At 44.3% G+C, this 16,963-nt stretch overlaps 1 protein-coding gene across 1 annotated transcript; it reads right to left on the bottom strand.

Annotated features, from left to right (window-relative positions):
* Positions 1-763: 763 nt before the first annotated feature.
* LOC127342947 (TPR repeat-containing thioredoxin TTL1) lies at positions 764-4,472 on the bottom strand. Its single transcript, XM_051368979.2, has 7 exons — positions 3,303-4,472; positions 2,414-2,615; positions 2,113-2,297; positions 1,693-2,026; positions 1,404-1,608; positions 1,096-1,202; positions 764-1,011 (listed from the first exon to the last, which is right to left on the bottom strand). Exons 1-7 carry the CDS (start codon positions 4,172-4,174, stop codon positions 850-852), a joined length of 2,067 nt encoding a protein of 688 aa, XP_051224939.1. The 5' UTR covers positions 4,175-4,472; the 3' UTR covers positions 764-849.
* Positions 4,473-16,963: the final 12,491 nt, after the last annotated feature.

The raw sequence follows: 16,963 nt of genomic DNA, 5'->3' as shown, positions 1-16,963 counted from the left end.
ACTTGTGCTAATAAAGCAAACAAGTAGTACTATTTCTGCATTCTGTAGAATCTTAGAGCAAAGCTAGGACTAGAAATTGTTGGCAATGCAATACAGGAGGCTCATGATCCATCATCACAAGCAGAGTATAGAAATAATATATAGCTAACAGTAGGGTAAAACAGAAAGAATGTTGGACTGTTTTTATTCATGACGAAAATGGTAGCTTATGATGGTACTCTCAGCACCACAGACCAGATAAATGGCATCAATTAACACCAACCTTACCCCCCTCTCTGCACCAATTACCAAATGATTCTCCTTTTTTACCACTAAAATGACAACAACAACAAATAGCCCTGTACCCTCCTCACCACCTGCACCAAAAATTCCAGTCTCTCCAATCTTCCAATGGATTCTCATGTTTTGCTATATGGTATATACATGTAACGATAACCCCTCTCTACCACCCCCCTCCCCTCCCCCCTCTCTATATGATATTCTAAACTAAACAACATTACAAACATTACCCTCCATGGGTGCTGGTCTATGGACTAAGATGTAAAGCAAAATGTATCAAAATACAACCGGGTGGAAGAGCCTGAAAGGTGAAAGAATTCAATGGGGTCGGCATATGAACGGGAAGGGGAGTAGCAAAGGATGGGTAAGATATGAGGGAAAGGGGAAAATTGGGGGAGGCTCTTCCACGTACCAATCATGCTCAAAGGGGAATTATTATGCATCTGGTGAAATGCTGTGGAGGCTGGTACTTTGCAAGTTTGGCTGGCAGGGGGGGAAAGGGGGAAGCCATAAGAACTGGATATGCATCAACGAAATCAGGATCGATCAGGTTCCGGTACCGAAAGCTTCTCAAGAACTGGATACAGCATAGTGTCTCACTGAGTAGCGCAGGACTTGCAAGGTAGGGCAGATCATCTCCTTCACTCTCACACCGTCTTTGTATATCTTGAATGTAGGGACTATCCGCACGTTCTCTGTCTTTGCTACCATAGGGCTATCTTCAACATTTACCTGTTGGGTCACAATGAAGTTTATTACTGATTTCGATATTTTATCTAATTATTAGAGTAGAAGGAGAGGCATCCAGCAAATTACCTTTAGAAAATTAACTGAGGGGCATTCGCTGCAAAGAGAGTCCACCACAGGTGTAACTTGAATACATTGTTGATTCATTGTCCCCATGAAGTAGACAACAGATACCCCTGAAGAAAGAGTATACTAAATATGACAGGCAACCAAAACTGTAATGCAGCCAAATATATAAGCCTATTCAAATGCATCAGTGATGATTTATTGTTTTATACACATAAAAAAGCTACAGTTCTCATTATTCATGATACTTCACAGATACACACTTGAATTTATCTGACTATAAAAGAAATAAGTACTTCAGAAAAACTCACCAGGTGAACGTATGGCAGCAGAATATTGTTCCAAGTTGGTAACACTCTCAACCTCCCCTCCAAACTTCATGTTTGATACATCCTCACCACGAGTAGTCTTCAAAGCAACTTGAGCATGAAACAATTTTTCCGCAACGTCGGTATCAGTGGGAAGCTCTTTCCGGAGCACCTCATAGTCCCTCACACAATCAGCCCAACGCTCGAGCTAAAAAAAAATAACAAGAACAATACAACGCACTGAGTGAAATGCCAAAAGTATCAGAATGCATGCTCTATTGCTGTTGCTTACCTTGGAATAGGACACTGCTCGCCTTAAGAGAGCCTTGGTGTAATTTGGTTGTATTCTCAATGCCTCATTACAGTCATCAACAGCTTTCTCCCACCGGTCCAGCTTCCACCAACAAGCTGCTCGATTGCAGTGGAGCACTGGATTTGAAGGATCATACTTCAGCCCTTCGCCATAGGCTATAGATGCATCAGAAAATTTGGCAGCCTTAAAGAGCTCATTTCCCTGGGCTCGAGCTCTTGCAACTAGTCTCACATTATTAAGAATCATCCCAACTTCCGCATTCCCAGGGTCAATACGTCTAGCATTTTCAGCTGCTGCAACAGCGGCATCAAACCTGCAGAAAGCATTCCCAACTATAATGTAAGCAGCTGTCGCTCCAATCTAGAAAATCAATCATCGTTACAGGTTAGACGATCATACCTTCCCAATGCCATGTCAACCTGGGCTCGCACAATATTTACATAAGACTCAACTAGCATGCCCGAGAGTTTGACTGCCGTCCAAGATAGTAATGCAGTGTCTAGTTTCAGCAAGCTTGTAAGAGTCGAATCAGCTTCCTCTAGCTTGTGGAGCCGAAGAAGTGCTTCTGATCTCAAGGCACGAAGCTGCGTAAAAAAGAAGAAGACAATATAAATTCTACCATGAATCCAGTGTAGCAGAGGCATTGGAGGAGTAAACACTTTCGAAGAGAGAAAACAGAGGCGTTGGAGGAGGATTTTACCAACTGGGAGGAGTCAGCTCCTGCTGCAATAGCAGCATCGGCTTCCCTCAGCGCGCTCTTCCAATCTCCAATTTTCCTGGCATCCGTGCTTCTTCCTAGATGCATCTCCACATCTTGCAAGTTCTCCCAATCCGCAGGGTCAGACTCCTGAAGATGCCTAGCCTGTGTTAAGTGCCTCCTCGCTTTCTCAATCATTCCAAGCCTACAAGAATGAGAACAACAAACATTTCAGTAACAATTCAAGAAAAGCACATCGATTATTATCTGATGAAATAACACTGAAATGCTCCTGAATCAGGACAGTGCCCCGCGTGAACGGAATTGGGATTAAATTCAGTATCCATCAGCATTGTGTGGTCTAAATCAAGTGTACCTAATGAAATTGGGACCAAGCAAGCTTACAAAACAATACAGCTAAGCAACCCATTTCGAAAAAGAAAAAGAAAAACAGCTAAGCAACCCCCTTTCATCAGCATTGTGTGATGGGAACCGCTTTAACACCAATTTGCTTCCAAGACAAGATCCTGGGTTTTCCACACTCACAGATCAACTAAGAACAAATTACTGTGCTCACTATGTAACCCAAAGATCGATTTTTTTTCTAATATAATAGAACACACACAAGCAGGAAAATATTTACAGACAGCGACGATCAAGCAGTAACAAAAAGAAAAGGGAGGAGCGCAACTATCATGTTGCTTTCCTCTTGGAGCTGGAGTTGCTAACGGGAAAAGCTGGCAACTAGAGCCAAGAAAGCAACAGCAACATGCAGGCGTGAACAGTCAATGGGAAATCAAAGCAAGCAAGAAGTAGGGATCTACGCATCGAACTGAAATCTAATGGATTCCGCGCAATGCTGGTTCTAGAGAGAGTAGCACAGGAAGCTCACCGGAGGCAGAGACCAGCGAGGCGGCTGTGGGCGCGGCCGCTGGCTGGGTCAAGCCGGACGGCTTCCTCGGATTCGCGGAGCGCGTCGGCCAGCCTGCCGAGGCCGACGAGCGCGGCGGCGCGGTTTCCGCGGCACGCGGCGCTTTCGGGGCACAGGGACACCGCGCGGTCGTAGTAGCGCAGCGCCTCCCCGTGCACCCCCTTCTTGTACCACTCGTTGCCTAGACGAGTCATCTCCTGGAGACCCCCGCCGGTCCCTCGCGCGGCCGGGGAGCTCGCCGGAGATCTCGAGAGGAAGGACGGCGCGTCAATGCCGCTCCTCGCGGGGGCCAAGCCGGCGCCCCGCATGATGCTCCCGTGGCCGTAGTGGCCGGTCCCGGATCCGAGCACGTCCGGGCGGGAGCGGGGCGGCGGCGGCGGCGCGGCGGCCGCCCCCGGAACGCGCCCGGACGGGCGGATGTTCCCGGCGGGGAGCGCATTGGCCATCGGCGAGCTGGCCGTGCTCCCGCGGTCCCCCGCAACTCCGCCGCTCCCTCCGCTGCTGCTGCCGCCGCCGGAGAATATCAAGGGGCCAGATCCGCACCGGCGGTGGCCCGGCAGGCGCGGCGGGTTGCTCTCCACCGCCAGCTCGCCGGAGTGGCTCCTCCCGCCCGCCAGCCCCGCCGCGCCGACATTCGACTGCGCCGGCGACTTGGCGGAGCCGGACGAGGAGGAGGAGGAGGTGGTGACGCTGGCCCGCGCCCGCAGCGGCGAGACCGGGGAGCCAAGATCCGCGAAGACGTTGGCCTTGGAGTCCGGCTTGTCCCGCACGGCGGCGCCGCTGTCGAGCGCCAGCGCCGCCGCGCGGAGGCGCAGCCGGTCGGCCTCGGACATGGCTGGATCTCAGCGCAAAACCTCAGCAATGCCGTCGGCCGCACCCCTCAGCTCCGTCTCGTCCTCCTCCTCCTGTTGTCCTAACCAAACAAGCAGGCATAGAAGCACGGAGAACAATAAGAGCTCGTCGTCGCGCGCGGCGGGGTGGTTGCGCGGCGAGAACCCTGAGCAATAAATCGCGTGTGGATTTCCCGTGAGGCGGGGAAATGGAGCTACCGAGCGACCACCGACCCAAGAAAGAGGGGAGAAGAAGGAAGAAGAAAGGAGAGGACTGGCCGTGAGGGCAAGAAATAGAGACTGTGGAGACAACGGGACAGGGCTAGTTCCGGAGCTTGCGAGTGTTTCGGGGGGCTAAATACAAAACAGTTTCTCTCTCTTTTTTTTTTTTGTGGGCTTCTGCTTACAGGGTGGTTTTGCGGTTTGGTGTCTTGGAGTTTTGGGGTTTTGTATTTTTATTATAGTACCTTTCCTGGGTTTTGGTTTGGGATGCTGAGGTTTTACAGATCTTATTACTCACTCGAGATTTTACAGATTCTGTTTACCACATCTTTGTAGATTTACAATTAGTCTTTCCTCTACGATCTCTAACTTCTCTCATTTAGTAGTATATGATTATCTTTTATCTACGTTTTTTGTTTCTGTCTTTTTTCTTCAACTACCGCTAATGACACTTTCAATAGCCTAGATACTGAAAATATGCATTTAATTCCTACCTAAATCATGGAAATATTGCGTTCGCCACAGATTAACATAGAAGAACGTAGTCTTTTACGGATTTGTTTTTGATACAACATTGCTTAAAACTTTTCTAAGGTGAACTTATGATTTGTGGGTGTAGTTCATCCAGAGAAATTGATAAATCTTGGTAGATATGTCATAAATTAGGCTTCATGGTTGCAACATTTCATTGATAATAGAAACCATTATGATTGTCCTATTTAATAATACCAATATCTTTGGATATTATCAAGGCTTAGTATCCTACAAATGGCCTAGCATCAACTTCTAGAATTAATGATTTTAGATATGCATTATATTAAGGTGGATTCAAATATCCAAAGTATCTAAGAGCATACTTTTGATTCCATGTTTTTTTTAGGAATGTTGGTATAGTTATTAAAGTGAAATAAATCGGCAGGCCATGCGTAGTTAATTGTATAGGTACCCAACTATTTATTCAAAAAAATCATGTAATATTTAAGGATATTTATTGTTTGCCGTATTTTATCATATTTTCTATGCAAGGTGTATGGCACATGCATTTTTTTAGCCTAAACTACTTGCATATGTGATGTTAGTGTTTATTTAGAGATATTTGCATTAGCCACTAACATACTTCCTAATGATGAGGAGTTGCATGCGAGACTACCGACAATTAAGCCCGGAGATCGACCAACAATACATTTCGTGCATATATGATACACAACATATGAAATCAAAACATGAATTTTTGAGGGTTACTTTCAGATTAACTACTCCATGTCTTGCTTTAGACCTTTAGTCCCAATTTCACTCGCATGCCTTACATTCCCGAATGGAGGAGTATTGCTTTTAAAATGCTAAAACATGCTAAAGTATGTGTATTTGTACACGGTAAATAAAAGGTAAACAACTTTTGTTTCAGCGTTGGTTACAAATATTCAAATGTTTACAAATACCCTTATATAGCATTGTCTATTCTATAACAACCGGGAATTTATGAGTTGTATAATGTGGCGTGTACTATAAGATGGATTACTCTTTTAGTTGAGCATCCTGCCTATCAATAATAAGGTACCCGTGGTGTTTTTGTTAAGGACACGAGCCTTGTAACTCTAGGTAAGCGATTTGTTTGTGTGCACACGCTCTAGGTCGTGGGGTTTGTACATTGTACTTTAATTTGTGTTCGAAAAGACAAATGCCAGACTTTCTCAAGGTTTTTTACTTCCACTCTACCTAGCCATAGGTGGCATCTCAACCGCGCCAATTTTTACAATATTGCGACCACAACCAACTGTACATGATGAAAGAGAATAAACAGATTTTTGAGGGTTAATTACTTTCAGCTAAATTACTACATATCTTGCTTGAGCCAATTTTCACTCTCTATCATTGCACACCCAAATGGAGGAGTATGGCTTTTAGAATGTTAAAACAAACTAAAGCATGTCTATTTATACACGTAAATAAAAGGCAAACAAGTTTTGTTTCAACGCTATTTACACATATTCAAAGGTTTATAGATATCTGTACATAATGTTGTCTATTCTACAACAACAAAAACAACAACAACAACCGAGGAGCATTCCATCAACCGTATTTAACGTAGCGTGTAAGATTGATTTCTTTTTAGTCCAGCGGTGCTCGTCGATAGTAAGGCGCCCGTGGCAACTTTATTAGGATCACGAGCCCCGTGAACCTGGTATTTAGTAGCCAATTTGCCCGTGCGCACTCACACTTTATAAAGATACCCGTGTTTCCGCATTGCACTTTTTTAACGGTTTTTATTTTATTTTCATTCTACCTGGCCATAAAGTCGGGTGATATCTCAAACCACACTCATTGTACCATGTTGTGACCACAACCAGATGTATGTGGAGGTTGTTTCACAAAATGGATTGAGAATTCGAAATATTAAAACCTATTACTAGTGTTGAACGAGACATAAACTATTACGGTCATTTTCAAAAAAAAAGAAACAATTACGGTTTACACGAAAAGAAAAGAAAAAAGAAACATATTTGGAACTTGCAAGCAGTGTAAACGGTTTTGCATCTTGATAAGGAAAATCCAGACATTTGCCACCATCTTCTCCGAATTGTTGCTGCAATATCCAGCTGGGGTTTCTCGCACCGTGAAATACCATCCCGAGCAACAGGGAAGTGAGGCGAGAAGACGATAAGCAACAGCTGGTTTAATTTTAACCACCCCGTAGTATGTATTAGGAGCTTTGTAGAGAGAATGTTTTTGGCGAGTCAAGTGAGACACTTATTTTTGAACGTTGATGTGGGAGAGACTTATTTTTCGAACGCGAATTGCTTGATAGACAAGCATGATTTTTCTGTCACAAAATAGAAGTGATGGGCGAAGGGCAGCAGGGTAAACTTCACTCGCCGGGAAACATGGTGAGCTCAGGACAGCTGGACGAGCGGCGCGCGTGCCGTTCCAGCTGGACGGCGAGGGAACCCGAAGCGGCCGCCAGCTAGGCGGGCGCCCACTCCATGGCAGGGCCTGTGTCCACGTAGCCCGCGGAGATTCTTCCCGCATATTCCTTGCTCCGTCCGACGTGGCCGGCCTTTCCATGGCTAAACTTCAGTGCACAGCCGCTCTTCTCACTTGGGAGTTTGGATAGAGAACCGCCACCGACTCTCGGTCTGGGATGCGTCACGCACGAGTCGCAACCGACCGGTCGAAATGGAAAGAATTTGTTGGTTCGAACGGTAAGGGCATGCCTTCCCTTACCCCGCCACATCAGCTAGAGAAGGCATTAAATATAATTCATACAACGCATTATCTCTTACAGCTATCTCTAGCAATTAATATGAATAATTAAATTTTGGTAGGAAATTTGTTGCTAAGGGAAGACATATGTGATACAATGGAGAAAATAGCCTTCCCTTATTTCCTAAGAGATGATCTCTTAGCTAAGGGAAGACAACCTTCAATGTATTCATTTTCTCTCTTCCAACTAAGCAAAAATCTGACGTGGCATCTCTAAGGGAAGGCTGACATCATCCCATTGTACGTGCCCTAAGATCGAAGGGATAAATATGGGGATGGGCAGGTGAACCGGTGCTTCCGCGGCTATTTCTGTCCGATGATGATGCCATGGTAAGTTGGTAACTTGCTTGTTTAGTTTTTGTGAGAGGGCACGGCAAGGAATACTGAAAAGACGGTGATCGCTGACGGTACTTGTTGCCATTGTTTGACTATGGATCGATCGAGGGTTTATTTCGGTTGACCTCATCACACCCCATATGCGTTCCTTGATGGCTGCTGCTGGTCGGGTGCTGCCCTGTGTGTGTTGTGCGTCCACAATACTGCAGCAAAGTACAGCAACCTACTACCTATTTTTTCTAAGCGGGAAAAAACTCACGGCCATACTGGTTTTTTCAATGAATATATAATGGCTAAACCCAAAGCAACACGTTAAGCAATCAAGTCAAGTCTGGGTTTACTTGCCAAGCAGACAATCTATATCTCTCTCCGGTTCATACACAACTTCCTTGTAGAGAAAGCCATGTGTTGATAAGGTGGTATCGATAGAGAACTATCTTGTACACAAAGCCATTCCTGTGTTTCGAGACCTCCAAAGATTCCTACGAAAATCATAACAAGATACGTAGTGCTACGGTGTTATCGTGCTCTCATTTCATATTAGCACAGCCAGGTAAGGACGGTACTAAACGAGGTAAGGAAATGAGCTGATTAGCATATACTCCGTTCGTTCCACGCAATATGTCTTAGATGTATCTGAGTTTCGAAGAAAAAGTTGAGAACTCTTTCGTGGAATAGAGGGAGTAGTATTTTACTAGTCAGTACTCGCTCGGTGTCACAAAAATATGACGTTTTTCACCTTTCACAATCTACCACATGTAACTTTGACCAGTAATTTTCCATAGAATATATGTTAACAAATAAAAAAATACCATAGGAAAACTTTTTGATGCAAATTTACGCATAACATTCTAAAAAAAAAATCAACCTAAATACAACGTTGCGGAAATCGCTTATCGGTTTCAACTCGGTCGGCTGGCGATTAAAGATTAATGGGAAAATTGGCCGACTAATTAGTTAATAGGTCAATAAATGAGTTAATTCGCTAATTGGTGACCCACCCAGTAGCGATTAATCGGACGATTAATCACTAACTCGAATGATTTTTTAAACAGTGCCTAAATATTTAAATCAATTTTTGTCAACAAAAAGGGGGGTAAGAGCCCGGTCATCTGCATCGGTTCATGCACATAACTTTTTATTAAGAAGGGCAATATCCAATTTATTATATATCATGGATCATGCAAGGTCGAAGTATGAATCTATAAGGGAACATTGCCCCTAAGTGTGTTTTCATAATTAATGATAATCCTTATGAACTAATGTTTTCATGGAGTTTATATGAAGGGATACTCCATAGGTATTTCTTATAGTTCATGGTTTGGATTCAAGTGTGGATTCCATGAAGATAAAGATATACCTTTAGTATTGGCATCAAGATCATCGATTTCAAGAGAAAAATATTATATGATCAAGATCTTGAGAGTTTTATTTCAAGAGAAACATTCACAAAATGGATCTAAGCCGGTGTCATGATAGTCTCATGAGTTGAGCTATGATTGATTAAGGTTTAGAGCATGCAATTAAATGAAAGGTTCTTTATGTACGTCAAGATGTTATGTTAGAGCATGAGGAGACACAAGATTGACCAATACTAAGAGTGAAGATTGAGTTTAAGTAGGTCATCACATGAAGCATAAAGATTATACCACTTTAGATCATGTGATCTTGTAGATGGTAAGCCTTGTCAATTATGCTTGATGAGCTAACCCACTATATATGTGCATTTGTGTCGTTTATGTGGGTTAGGTATCTTGCCATGGGTATGCATCAAAAGAGTGATCCCATATAGCACATGAGAGGATGGGATCAAGTATGGGTGCCATCAAGGTTGAAAAGGGCAAGTTCAAGATAAGCATCGCGAGAATATCACGTGCTTGAAATTTGTCGTCCATTTGGTGATAATGGATTTGTGAAGATGTGCTTCAATGATGCTTTCCCATAGTGGTGTATGGGGAGTAATTATGAGTCTTCACGAAGCAACAATGATCATGTCGTGCATTCTGGACTGCATGAAGCATGAAGCGTCATCGTCAAACTCAAGCGGGATGCACAAGGCAAAGGTATGGTCTTGCTAGGTTTTTCCTTTTACCGGTCTCAAAGTGGTTGTTGAGAGACCGGGCTATATGATAGATAGCCGCATTATCAAGAGGGGATTTCGGTTGGGTAACTTAATTGCGTCATCATAGGAAGCTCAATACTTTTCATACTTTGATCTCTATATTCTTATTGCTTCTTGGTGTTTCTCCATGTTAGGTTATTGAGCTTGTTGCTAGGTTTTCAACAAGCCCAAATTCATCAAAAACGGAATCCGAATGCATCTTCTATTGCGTTTTCGAGTTTGGACGTCTTTACCGTTTCTTGACATCGAGTGGCTTCCTCTCTAAAATCATATAAAAACATTCTGTGAGCAGTCATATTATTGGGGTTCTATTCGTTGTTATCTTTCCAAAAAATTGGTTTCATATAAATCGGAGTTCAGGAACTTTGTCGAAGTTTAGTTCTTTCGACAAAACTGTGTTTGAGTGGTTTCTAGCCAAACCGATGGTCCAGCCCCTACGCTGGTCTAACCGGCCGGGCGCAGTGCACCACGCTGGTGACCGCCGGAATGGCTTAATGCAAGCCGTTTCGGCCGTTGGTCGGCAGCTGCCGACTGGTCTGGCCTAGGCGGCGGTTTTTGGCGGCTCTCCGGTTCATCTAGCCCAGGCTCTGGCCCTGCCGGCCGTGGAACCGGTTTGGTTCGGCGCTGGTTCCAGCGCACCGTTCGTCCCATCGGCAGGTCCAGCCTGTGGCCCAGCGCTACCGATTTTGCTACATGTTTGCCTCCTTGTACTATAGATTTTGGAGTCATTTTTTATTATTTTCTCCATTGTTCTCCCTCTCTAGTTCCTCCATAGCATTTGCTGCTTTGGTGAAATTTGAGTGTGAAGGATTTGAACAGCCTTGGTGTTCCTGCTTTTGCATCCTTGCATAAGTGTTGAGCTCTCCGTTACGATTAGTTTGAGTGAGAGACCGTGAGCTTGTTAGTCTTGGAGGGGTTATTTTCTAGTTGGCTTAGCGGTTGGTGCTCCGGTGATCTCTTCGTAAAATTTTGTGAAGAGGCCCGGGCTTCTCCTTCTTGGAGGTTTGTGAAGTGGTTGTGTAGCCTGCTGATACGTCTCCAACGTATCTATAATTTTTTATGTTCCATGCTAGTTTTATAACAATACCTACATGTTTTATTCATACTTTATATCGTTTTGATGCATTTTCCGGAACTAACCTATTAACAAGATGCCGAAGTGCCAGTTCCTGTTTTCTGCTGTTTTTGGTTTCAGAAATCCTACAAAGGAAATATTCTCGGAATTGGACGAAATCAACGCCCACGATCTTATATTTCACGGAAGCTTCCAGAGAGCCAGAGAGGGACCAGAGGGGAGCCCTGGGGGCCCCACCCCACATGGCTGCGCGGCCAAGGGGGGGCGCCAGCCTATGAGGGGGCCACCCCCTGGCTCCTCCGAGGCTGCCCTTCCGCCTATATATTCTCTCCGCCTCGAAAACCCTAAAAAGATAAGCCACAGGACGAGAAAAGTTACGCAGCCGCCGCCATCGCGAAGTCAAGTTCGGGGGACAGAAGTCTCTGTTCCGGCACGCTACCGGGACGGGGAAGTGCCCCCGGGAGGCATCTCCATCGACACCACCGTCATCTTCATCGCCGTTGCTGTCTCCTATGATGAGGAGGGAGTAGTTCTCCCCAGGGCCGAGGGGGCTGTCTGCAGGTAGCTATGTGGTTCATCTCTCTCTCCCATGTGATCTTTATGTGATCATGAGCTTTGTATCACTATTAATCTATGTGCTACTCTAGTGATGTTATTAAAGTAGTCTATTCCTCCTCCATGATGTAATGTTGACAGTGTGTGCATCATGTAGTACTTGGCGTAGGTTATGATTGTAATCTCTTGTAGATTATGAAGTTAACTATTAGTCAGGGTGTATGCTATGTTAGTTAACTATTGTGCATCATGTTAACTAGTAGTCTATTACTATGATAGTATTGATGCGATCTATTCCCCCTTTCATAGCTATTGTTGACAGTGTGTATGCTATGTTAGTACTCGGTCTAAATTGCAACGGTCTATTATGCTCTAGAGGTTACATAAATATGAATTCCGAATGTTGTGGAGCTTGTTAACTCCGGCTTGAGGGAGCTCTTGTAGCCCTACACAATGAATGGTGTTTGTTATCAAACAAGAGAGTGTATGTAGCACAAGTGAGGAGAAGTTATTTATTTATTATGTGATCAATGTTGAGAGTGTCCACTAGTGAAAGTATGATCCCTAGACCTTGTTTCCAAATACTGCAAACATCGCTTGTTCTTTGTTTTTTGCATCTTTACTTCCTGCAATATTACCACCATCTATACCACCTGTGTTTTACTATCCCTTCGCCGAACTAGTGCACCTATACATCTGACAAGTGTATTAGGTGTGTTGGGGACACAAGAGACTTCTTGTATCGTAATTGCAGGGTTGCTTGAGAGGGATATCTCTGACCTCTACCTCCCTGATACGTCTGATAACCCACAAGTATAGGGGATCGCAGCAGTCTTCGCGGGTAGTAAAACCCAAATTTATTGATTCGACACAAGGGGAGGTAAAGAATACTTATAAGCCTTAACAACTGAGTTGTCAATTCAGCTGCACCTGGAAAAGCACTAGTGATGGCGTGTAACTCACACGTTCGTTGGGAACCCCAAGAGGAAGGTATGATGCGCACAGCAGCAAGTTTTCCCTCAGAAAGAAACCAAGGTTTATCGAACCAGGAGGAGCCAAGAAGCACGTTGAAGGTTGATGGCGGCGGGATGTAGTGCGGCGCAACACCAGGGATTCCGGCGCCAACGTGGAACCTGCACAACACAACCAAAGTACTTTGCCCCAACGAAACAGTGAGGTTGTCAATCTCACCGGCTTGCTGTAACAAAGGATTAACCGTATTGTGTGGAAGATGATTGTTTGCGAAAACAAGAGAACAAGTATTGCGATGGGTGTATTTCAGTATAGAGAATTGGACCGGGGTCCACAGTTCACTAGAGGTGTCTCTCCCATAAGATAAACAGCATGTTGGGTGAACAAATTACAGTTGGGCAATTGACAAATAAAGAGGGCATGACCATGCACATACATATTATGATGAGTATAGTGAGATTTAATTGGGCATTACGACAAAGTACATAGACCGCCATCCAGCATGCATCTATGCCTAAAAAGTCCACCTTCAGGTTATCATCCGAACCCCCTCCAGTATTAAGTTGCTAACAACAGACAATTGCATTAAGTATTGCGCGTAATGTAATCAGTAACTACATCCTTGAACATAGCACCAATGTTTTATCCCTAGTGGCAACAAAGACATCCACAACCTTAGAACTTTCTCACATCTTTGTCCCGGATATCAATGGAGGCATGAACCCACTATCGAGCATAAATACTCCCTCTTGGAGTTACAAGCATCTACTTGGCCAGAGCATCTACTAGTAACGGAGAGCATGCAAGATCATAAACAACACATAGACATAACTTTGATAATCAACATAACAAGTATTCTCTATTCATCGGATCCCAACAAACGCAACATATAGAATTACAGATAGATGATCTTGATCATGTTAGGCAGCTCACAAGATCCGACAATGATAGCACAATGGGGAGAAGACAACCATCTAGCTACTGCTATGGACCCATAGTCCAGGGGTAGACTACTCACACATCACTCCAGAGGTGACCATGGCGGCGTAGAGTCCTCCGGGAGATGAATCCCCTCTCCGGCAGGGTGCCGGAGGCGATCTCCTGAATCCCCCGAGATGGGATCGGCGGCGGCGGCGTCTCTGGAAGGTTTTCCGTATCGTGGCTCTCGGTACTGGGGGTTTCGCGACGGAGGCTTTAAGTAGGCGGAAGGGCAGGTCAGGAGGCGGCACGAGGGGCCCACACCATAGGGCCGCGCGGCCAGGGCAGGGGCCGCGCCGCCCTATGCTCTGGCTGCCTCGTGGCCCCACTTCGTCTCCTCTTCGGTCTTCTGGAAGCTTCGTGGCAAAATAGGACCCTAGGCGTTGATTTCGTCCAATTCCGAGAATATTTTGTTACTAGGATTTCTGAAACCAAAAACAGCAACTGGCACTTCGGCATCTTGTTAATAGGTTAGTTCCAGAAAATGCACGAATATGACATAAAGTGTGCATAAAACATGTAGATAACATCAATAATGTGGCATGGAACATAAGAAATTATCGATACGTCGGAGACGTATCAACTAGTAACAGGGGTGATGTGAAAGCAGCAGTAATATGAGAGCAGTAGTAACAGTAACACAACAGCAGTAGCAGTAATATGAGAGCAATGGCACCAGAAAATAGTTGATACTACTTCCAATGACATGTAGAACGAGTATATGATAATGAAAGATGGACCGGGGTTCCCAGCTATCTACACTAGTGGTAACTCTCCAATAACAAGTGTTGGGTGAACAAATTACAGTTGGGCAATTGATAGGATTGAAATAGCATTAAGACAGAACATCAAGATCATTAATCATGTAGGCATGTTTCCCATATATAGTCATACGTGCTCGCAATGAGAAACTTGTACAACATCTTTTGTCCTACCAGTAGGTGCCAGTGCCTCTAGGGAATCTCTGAAATTAAGGAACTCCTTTTAATAGAGCACCGGAGCAAAGCATTAACACTCCGTGAAAACATGTGATCCTCATATCTAAGCCTTCCCCTCCAGTTGTCCCAATTTCTGTCACTTTGGGGCCTTTGGTTCCGGACATAGACATGTGCATACAACTTGTAGATACAATCTAAGCAATAAGTATAGAGCTTAAATCTAAGATCATGCCACTCGGGCCCTAGTGACAAGCATTAAACACAACAAGATTGCAGCAACAATAACTTCATAAACTTTGTAGATAGACAATCATAACGTAACAATCCATCGGATCCCAACAAACACAACACCGATTACATCAGATGAATCTCAATCATGTAAGGCAGCTCATGAGATCATTGTATTGAAGTACATGGGAGAGATGATACCAACTAGCTACAGCTAGAACCCGTAGTCCATGGGGGAACTACTCATGGAGCATGATGGAGGCGGTGGCGTCGATGGAGATGGCTTCCGGGGGCACTTCCCCGTCCCGGCAGGGTACCGGAACAGAGACGTCTGTCCCCCGAATTGGAGTTTCGCGATGGTGGCGGCGCCCCTGGAGTCTTTCGGGAGTTTCGTCAATCGGTATCGCGTTTTTAGGTCGAAAGGGCTTATATAGGCGAAGAGGCGGCGCAGGAGGGGCGACAGGGTGGCCCCACAGCAGGCCGGCGCGGCCAGGGTGTAGCCCGCGCGGCCCACCTGTGTGGTGGCCCCCTGGCTCTCCTATGACTCCCCTTCGGTGTTCTGGAGCCTCCCGGGAAAAATAAGATCTTTGGCGTTGATTTCGTCCAATTCCGAGAATATTGCCCGAACAGCCTTTCTGGAACCAAAAACAGCAGAAAACAGGAACTGGCACTGTGGCATCTTGTTAATAGGTTAGTTCTGGAAAATGCATAAAAACATCATAAAGTGCAAGCAAAACATGTAAGTATTGTCATAAAACAAGCATGGAACATCAGAAATTATAGGTATGTTGGAGACGTATCAGCATCCCCAAGCTTAGTTCCTGCTCGTCCTCGAGTAGGTAAACAATAAAAAGAGTAATTTCTGTAGTGACATGCTACTTACATAACCTTTATCATACTATTACAAAGCACATGAAATGAATGAAGTGACTCAAGGCAATAATCTATAGTTGCTAACAAATAGGTAACATATAGCAAAACTTTTCATGAATAGTACTTTCAAGACAAGCATCAAAAGCCTTGCACAAGAGTTAACTCATAAAGCAATAAATTCAAAGTAAAGGCATTGAAGCAACACAGAGGAAGATTAAGTTTCAGCGGTTGCTTTCAACTTTCAACATGCATATCTCATGGATAATTGTCAACACAAAGTAATATGATGAATGCAAATATGCAAGTATGTAAGAATCAATGCACAGTTGACACAAGCGTTTGCTTCTAAGATGGAAGGAAGTAGGTAAACTGACTCAACATAAAGTAAAAGAATGGCCCTTCGCAGAGGGAAGCAGGGATTAAATCATGTGCTAGAGCTTTTTAAGTTTTGAAATCATATAGAGAGTATAAAAGTAAAATTTTGAGAGGTGTTTGTTGTTGTCAACGAATGGTAGTGGGCACTCTAACTACCTCATCAACCAGACTTTCAAGAGCGGCTCCCATGAAGGACGTTATCTCTACCAGCAAGGTAGATCATCCCTCTTCTCTTTTGTTTACACATGTATTTTAGTTTTATTTATGGTTGACACTCCTCCCAACCTTTTGCTTTCACAAGCCATGGCTAACCGAATCCTCTGGTGCCTTCCAACGTTCACATACCATGAAGGAGTGTCTATTTGCAAAATTAAGTTGCTTACTGATGAATCAGAGCAAAACATGTGAAGAGAATTATTAATGAAAGTTGATTAATTGGGGGCTGGGAACCCCGCGCCAGCTCTTTTTGCAAAATTATTGGATAAGCGGATATGCCACTAGTCCATTGGTGAAAGTCTGTCCGAAGTAAATGACAAGATCGAAAGATAAAACACCACATACTTCCTCATGAGCTATAAAACATTGACACAAATAAGAGATAATAGCTTTTGAATTGTTTAAAGGTAGCACATGAAGTATTTGCTTGGAATGGCAGGAAATACCACATAGTAGGTAGATATGGTGGACACAAATGGCATAGGTTTTGGCTCAAGGTTTTGGATGCACGAGAAGCATTTCCTCTCAGTACAAGGCTTTGGCTAGCAAGGTTGTTTGAAGCAAACACAAGTATGAACCGGTACAGCAAAACTTACATAAGAACATATTGAAAGCATTATAAAACTCTACACTGTCTTCCT

This window comes from Lolium perenne, chromosome 3 (assembly GCF_019359855.2).
Source record: "Lolium perenne isolate Kyuss_39 chromosome 3, Kyuss_2.0, whole genome shotgun sequence".
NCBI classification, from domain to species: Eukaryota; Viridiplantae; Streptophyta; class Magnoliopsida; order Poales; family Poaceae; genus Lolium; species Lolium perenne.
Note: the sequence above shows the minus strand (reverse complement) of the source record. Positions and strands in the feature narration are given on the sequence as shown.